Source organism: Silurus aristotelis (assembly GCF_946808225.1).
Source record: "Silurus aristotelis genome assembly, chromosome: 21".
In the NCBI taxonomy this organism is placed as follows: Eukaryota; Metazoa; Chordata; class Actinopteri; order Siluriformes; family Siluridae; genus Silurus; species Silurus aristotelis.
The window spans coordinates 5,089,668-5,097,630 of record NC_139594.1 but is presented as its reverse complement, the minus strand read 5'-3'; the positions used below and the strand labels follow the sequence as shown (position 1 = coordinate 5,097,630).

Sequence of the window (7,963 nt, the reverse complement as noted above, 5' to 3'; positions counted from 1 at the left end):
ATTTCTGGGATAAAAAAACTATACTATTAATATTATTTATATGAGCTACAAATGAGAGACTGGAGTCATAAAAGTCACACTAAGACCTTTCATTTCTGTAACACAGAGGCGTGTCTTAGTTTCTTACAAGTCTAGAATAATAACAACCGCTTTAGGGAGGTGCAGTGTTGAGTTAACAATTTTGCCAACAATTTTGTCCAAACATATATATATATCTTCTTCTTCTTCTTTCGGCTGCTCCCATTAGGGGTCGCCACAGCGGATCATCCGTCTCAAACATATATATATATATATGGACAAAATTGTTGGCCCCCTTCCATTAAAGAAAGAAAAACCCATACTGTCCACTGAAATAACTTGGAATGTAACAAAATGTAATAATAAATCAAATTTACTGAAAATTAACTCATAAAAGTAGTTCAACGGTAGCATTTAAAAAACAAAGTTTAGGTACCACTATAAAAGATTTAAAATATTTTGACCATAGGAACATGTTTAACTAAATTGTGTACTGTAATTAGCATCACAGGTGTCTTAAAAATTTTAATCAGTCAGTCTGTGTATTTAAAGGGTGAAAAGTCGTTACTGTGCTGTTTGGTATCATGAAGTGAACCACACTGAACATATACCATAGAAAGCTAAGGAGAGAGTTGTTTTAGAAGATCAGAAGAAAAGTTATAGTCTATAAGACCATTTTCAAGCAGCTTGATGTTCCTGTGACTACAGTTGCACATGGAAAGTCCATGGAACTGCAGCCAACCTCCCTGTATGTGGCCACAAAAGGAAAATAGATAACATATTAAATAGACAGATAATATGAATGGTAACCAAAGAGTCCAGAACAATTTCTGAAGAGATTAGAGGTGTACTCCAAGGTCAAGGTACACTAGTAGTAGATCTCACCAGCTGTCTCTGTTTGAGCCAAAGTGGACTTAATGGAAGACGGCCGAGGGGGACTCCACTGTTGAAAGGAAAACATAAAAAAGCGAGACTGGAACTTGCCAAAATGCATATTGACAAGCCATAATGCTTCTGGGACAATTTCCTTTTGAAGGACTGGTGAGACAAAGTGGACCTTTCTGACAAGTCACATTAGCTGTATGTTCAGAGACCCAAAAATTATGCATATACAGAAAACAACACTGTACCTACTGTTAAACATAGAGGAGGCTTAGTTATGTTCTGGGGCTGTTTTACTGCATCTGGCAGGGTGCAATGAAATCTCAAGTCTAGCAAGGCATTCTGATGCAAAATGTGCTTCCTGGTGTTAGAAAGCTTCTAGTCAGGGATCCTAGTCAGGGATCTGGGGCCTTTAGCAGGAACTCCCATGTGTTTTGCAAGAACAAACCTCATGATGAAACTCCAGTCTAGACTGTTGTAAATGATCACAGATTATGCCACAGACTCAGAGGAAAGCAAGAAGTTCAAAAGATGGCAGATCTTCCTCCTGAGCACCTCAGTACATCTCCTCCATTTCCGTACGCAGGGTTAGATGTTTTTGGTCCATGGAGAGTGGTCACTTGACGCACCAGAGGCGGTGTAGTTAAAAATAAAAGGTGGGCTATACTCTTCACATGTATGAGTACACCAGCAGTACACATAGAGTTAATAGAGTCTATGAACACTGCCAATTGCATCAATGCGCTACTGAATGTTTTTTGCTGTGAGAGGACCAGCAAAACAGCTTAGATCAGACAGGGGAACCAACTTTATTGGAGCAAGTCAAGAACTGGGCATGCAACCAGCAAAAGAAAAACAGACAAGTCTTCTGAAATACCTCGATGAGAATGGCTGTACTTGGGAATTTAATCCTCCACACACTTCCCACATGGGCGGAGCATGGGAACGCATGATCAGTGTAACCTGCAGGATTCTAGATGGTATGCTGTTGCAGAAAAAATCACTCTCACTTAACTCATGAGGTACTTTGCACTCTGATGGCAAAGGTGTCAGCAATCATGAATGCTAGACCTTTGGTTCCTGTCTCGGTAGATCCGTATTCTCCATGCATACTCACTCCAGCAATGCTCTTAACCCAGAAGCCTGGAGTACCTGTTCCATTGGAGAGCTACACTAAAAAAACCTCTTGAAATGTTAGTGGAAGCGAGTGCAGGCGTTGGCTAACGAATTCTGGAGCCGATGGAGAAAATAATATATCAGTACACTCCAACCTTGACGCAAATGGCATGAGATTCACCGAAATCTGCACCCTGGAGATATTGTGCTATTAAAGCAAATTCAGTTACCAAAAAACGACTGGCCTTTGGGATTAATCACATCCGTCTTCCCGAGCAATGACAGAAAGGTCCGCAAGGTAGAGGTTAGGACAACCTCAGGCAGTAACGTGAAATCATTCTTAAGGCCCATTTCTGATGTGATCTTACTGCTAGCCAAGGAAGACTTAGTAAGATCAACCACAAACTGTTAGAATGGCATTATTAATGCCAGGCGTGGAGTGTTCTGTCTCTGTTAGAGGCTGTGTACATTTTGTGATAGATATTTACATCAATTAATATTATATTTCTCATGAACCTTTAACATTCTGTATAAGTTTCATTTTTGCCTGCCGCTATTGTGTAAGTCTTAGGTGAGGACTTATTTTGTGTTACCGCAAACCTGGTAATAGAAAATAGGAAGCAACGAGTGCAGCAAGTGCTTGGCATGTCACGTTTAAATTTATCCTTCTTCTAAATCCTATCGAAAGCATTGTCTGTAAGTTTATTTTAATAATTAATCTGTTTAGTTTATATTGCAATAGAGTATGATTAGTTAAATGTGATAGAACCAAATATGTTTGTTATTGCAGATTAGCATTACTGCGCTGCATTAAGAATGTTTCTAACTTCCTTTTGAGGTAGCGATTTATCTATATACATTTTGCGTGTTAAACTGATAAGTTTATTATTTTAATTATTGATTTTTTATATATTTCATTTATTTCATTTACAGATTTACTCGGTTCAATGGCCACTGAGTTTAATTGTGTAAACCGCACATGGGACTTATGAAGGAGCAAGGTGCTCATATCCTGGCTCTTGAACAGAGTTTGGCTTGCTGTTGATTTATATTGCACGTTAGGAAAGCAAAACATATAAAGAGAACAGTAAATAAGGCTTCTGTATACAGATGGTGGTATTACTTAATGTCCCCAGATGAATCCTTGTCCATCATTGTGGCAGTAAAAGAATGGATATTTGGTAGATCCGTCTTTCATTTTGAGGCATTGCTCTTCAGCATCTTGATTAACGAGCTGTAAATTAATATGCTTGGAAAAGAATCTGAACCTTTATTCTTTCATATATGTATATTAATTAATCTTGAATTTATTTTTGTTAGGGTTTCATTATATTTATACCATATTTAGGGACATTTTTAAATTCCCAGTACACTTACTGGTGTAATTTTGGCAGACTTGAAGAAACCAACCAAAGTATTTGGAAGAACCTACTGCCTAAAAAGGAAATAAAGCTAAACATATAAAAATAAATTTCACACAAGTGTAAACAACACCCAGGTGTAGGTTAGACTTAAATCCCTATTATAAAATGTAATAAACCTTTTTTAATGTTTGATATTTTTCAAAATGTTGAATAAGTTAACAGTCATGAGACAAGAATATTTCTGGCAAATCTCTGAAAGAATATTAATTTCACTTTCGAAACCTAGTCACATAAAAAGCCATGCTAACAAAAGGTCTCAGTCCTCGGTTTTATTCTTGACTATTAATAATTAGTTAATTGTTAGTAATGAAATAATATAAAGTGGGTAAGTTTGATTTCCAATTTATGTTACCAAATCTTTTTGACTAATGTAGCAAACATTGGATATATATATTTTTTTTTGCTTAAAGAAAATAATAGTTTAATTGATTCAAATATTATATATTACCCTATATTTTCCTGTTATGTCCCCTTGTTATGTCCCCTATTTGAACGTATTCATGCAAAAATATGATGCATACAGCAGTTAATAAGTGTCTTGAATTGAATAACATACAGTAAATGACTGCTATTTGTCCAGGAATTTATTCATGAGTTAATTTTCAGGAAGTATAACAAACTCAATTATTTAATAAATGACATATAACCAAAAGATCACGATTTGTTACTTTTCCAGTTTTAATAATTAAACTGATTTCAGTCCACATACTATTGTTTCAGTACTTTAGGATGATCATCAAAGAAAATATAGCTCAAATTGCATGGGGAGCCAGGACATTTGTCACATCTATACTAATATCTTATTTTAATTCAATTTATTTTATTATTATATACCACTGATTTGGAAAACAAGCTTGATGTTGTAGTTTAAACTAAGTGCACATTGTGTTTGTATGAATCCCAGCAATAGCACAATCCAACAATTGCTCTCTCCTTGTGCTGGACCCTCCTGAGCTGGTGGTACAATATGGAGATCCTGTCTCGGTGAACTGCCATTCCCTCACCAACTCAGATAATCCGAGCTGGAGAGGTTCACAGGAAGATGTGTTGAGTTCTGATAAACAGAATGTCATCTGGAAAACAGAGAATCTGACTGACTGGGAAATAGAGCCTGTGTGCTCCATGATGGTGGAAGGTGTAGAATGCGCCAAATCTCTCCCAGTTATCGTTTACAGTAAGTATCAAAGCGATCATTTAGTAATGTGATGTACTAGTGAGCAAACTTAAGTAAATCTTTACTAAAAGAGTTAATATGTAAACCACAAATAATTGCATATTTCAAATATAATATATGGTATATAGGTTAAAAGTAGATAATTTATCTTGTGTGCAGAGCTTCCTGACGAAGTGTCTATCAGCGTTGTGAATCATATAGGACCACTGATTGGAGGTAAAAAATACGATCTCCAGTGTGATATTCAGAATTTTGCACCTGTGCACCTCCTTTCTGTTTTCTGGTACAAAGGGGGCGAGCCTGTGAAAAACAGAGGGTTTGCAAATTTTTCTACCAAAACCCCTAGTAATAAGACTGTTACACTGAAGATCAGCGTCGGCAAAGATGAAGGTAATGTTCAATACAGTTGTGCAGCAAAGCTGAAACTGGGACTATATTTTCCAACGGTGGAATCAAATCTTCTCCAGATTTCAGTTCACAGTGAGTGTCTCAGAGGTACATTAAACTTGACATATGTATGACAAAACATATTTTCTTACATTGGTTTATGTCTATTTTCAGACAAACCTGTAATAAGCTGTTCAGCTTGGTCACCTATGATGAATACTTCCTTGAACTCTTATCCTTATAATCTTTCGGGAAACCCATCTCCAAGCATCACCTGGTATCGAGATGAAGCACAGCTCAACTCTGATATGCGTCTCCGAGAAAATGACTCGGGACAGTATAAAATTGTTGCCTCTAATGTGATGGGAGAAACATCCTGTACCACAAACATCAGAGTAGAGTGTAAGTGGAAAAGTGGATTTGGATATCATTAGTTGTTTTATGATTACAGATTGATTGATTTTGATACTGATGACAGTCTCTGTTCTTTTTAGATGCTCCTATATTACATTGTTCTGGTACCTATGAGGTAAAAGAGAATGATATTTTTAAAGATGAATGCTTGGCTAAAGCTTCTCCTGAAGCAAATATCACCTGGGAAAAAGATGGAAAAATGGTGAACTCTCTTCATAAGCTCACAAGGGGAGATAGCGGGTCATATGTGATAAAAGCCGTGAACCAGCATGGAAGTGCACAACACAATCTTACAGTTAATGTTCTGTGTGAGTATGTTTCCTGTATTATTTTACAGTGTACTTATATGTTAAAAGACAGAAGATATAGGGACATTTTTATAGACAAATTCGTTTATACTCTAATAATGAGGTGCGTACTACTGTTTGTGTAAAAACTGTAAGAGACCATGCATTTCAATATTTTTTGTTTGTTTGTTTTCTCGTTTTGTTGAAATCACTAGAAAACGTGGATGCAATGTTATGTGAAGATCACGAGAAAATCGTGATCTCGTCATAATGAAAGTTGTTTTGTCGAGATCATGACTAAATTTTCTCATGATCTTCACATAACAAACATTGTATTCACGTGATCAAAAGTTACTTCTTCGGTGTAATTGGCACAAGAGCAAGTTTTACAGGCAGGATCATGTATAGAACCATAACCACGTTACACCAGATTCTGTAATTCTGTGACCATCGTTTGTTGTGACCCTAGAGGGCGCTGTTGCTAAAATGCATCTAAAAATTTTGTCAAGCAAACAGCATAAATTCAAACATCAGCGTCCACTGTTCATTAAATGTTGGCACGAGAACGCGCCTGGCGCCGTGCACGTTATCTTGAACGCGGTTGCTTTAGATTGGTAATTGCGCCAGGCGTGTTCTCGCAATAACATTTAATGAACAGCGGATACCGGTGTTTTAATTTACGCTGTTTGCGTGGCAAACTTCTCTAGATAATCTATTTTAAGCTGCATTCTTAGCAACAGCGCCCTCTATCGTAACAACATACGATGGTCACAAAATCTCAACATCCAAAAATGGACCATTGTGCTGCTTGTAGAACATGCTCTTTTGTCGAATACACAGAAATATTTAGTTCTGATCACGAGGAAACAATATTTGTTATGTCGAGATCATGAGAGAACAAGAAAAAAAACATATTGCACTGCATGGCCTTTTTGGACTTCCATAAAATTACAGCTGCATTTTTGGCATAATCTCAGAGAGTTACTTATGCAAACCTTTGCCACAGATGCCCCAGAAATTGAGTCAGACAAAGAAGTGGTGAAAGTGAAGGAAGGCAGCAAAGTGTCTCTCAATTGCACTGCTAAAGGAAATCCAGAACCTGAGCTGAACTGGAGCGTTCAAAGTCAAATCAAGGCCACTGGGAGGCAGCAAACAACACTGACTATTTTTCAAGTCTCTTGGGCTGATGCTGGTGTATATACATGCACTGCTACAAATTCCCTCGGGAAGGACACAAGGAATGTCTCACTGATTGTAGAAGGTTAGTCTGATGTCACTGATGTATATGAAGTCAAGAGTTTTTGCAAATCATAATTTCTATATATATATATAGGGGGAGTGGTGGCTCCAGCGGTTAAGGCGCTGGGTTGCCGATCAGAAGGTCGGGGGTTCGAGCCCCGGTATCGTCAAGCTGCCACTCTTGGGCCCTTGAGCAAGGCCCTTAACCCTCTATGCTCCGGGGGTCCCTTACGAGGGAAATATCAAGGTCCGTGACGTCGGAGTGACGTGGGGCCGCCTTCCCGTGGGCTCATCACCTGCAGGAGGGACCGTAAGGGACGGTGCTGTGAGGATTGGGCAGCAGTCGAAGGCGGGCCTGCTTAGACTGCTGCCCCCGCGACCCGAATTACGGATAAGCGGGAGAAAATGAATGAATGAATGAATGAATTTCTATATATATATATATAGGCAACTAACTATTATTTCAAGCATCTATTCATCGGACGATTCCCCAACCCATTAATCGGATAAAAAAGAAGAAAATAAATAAAAATGAACTTCCAGGGTATATATGTATAAAGGTGTACTTAAAAAAAATGCAAAAACCACATATTTAGTTTAATTATCTTTAATTTTTAAAGCTTACAGTGCTGCTTGTTGAGGAGTGCATAAGGGATTTCTCCTTGAACAAATTCACTCATGCTGGATTTAGTCTTTCTGTTAAAAAAAAAAGAAAGAAAGAAAGAAAGAAAGAAACAGCATTTGAGTATGCAAGGTGAAGCGATTTGTGTATATCAACATTTGGTGTTGTTTTTAATTATAAGTGCAGATAGCAAGTTAACAACCATGCTTAAAACATCTATATAAAACATAACACAACATTGTTTCGACAATAAAAAAAAAAACACAGACATTTTTTTCAGTTGTGAAGACATTAAATTAAGAAATTAGACCTACAAACATTAAAAACAAGCATTTGAACGTAGTAAAGCCGCAGTAAATCACGTCTGAAAACAGAAGACGTCTGTTCATCATAACTACTG

The 7,963-nt window shown here is 37.4% G+C and overlaps 1 protein-coding gene across 1 annotated transcript in view; it reads left to right on the top strand.

The window, feature by feature from the left end:
• LOC310716615 (hemicentin-2) overlaps positions 1 to 7,963 on the top strand; it is a gene marked incomplete at its 3' end in the record, with an annotated part of 325,208 nt that overhangs the window by 21,245 nt on the left and 296,000 nt on the right. The window contains exons 5-7 of the mRNA XM_083523898.1: positions 5,176 to 5,403; positions 5,496 to 5,723; positions 6,709 to 6,963. Coding sequence (XP_083380024.1) covers positions 5,176 to 5,403; positions 5,496 to 5,723; positions 6,709 to 6,963 — 711 coding nt within the window. The remainder of the gene's footprint in view (positions 1 to 5,175; positions 5,404 to 5,495; positions 5,724 to 6,708; positions 6,964 to 7,963) is intronic.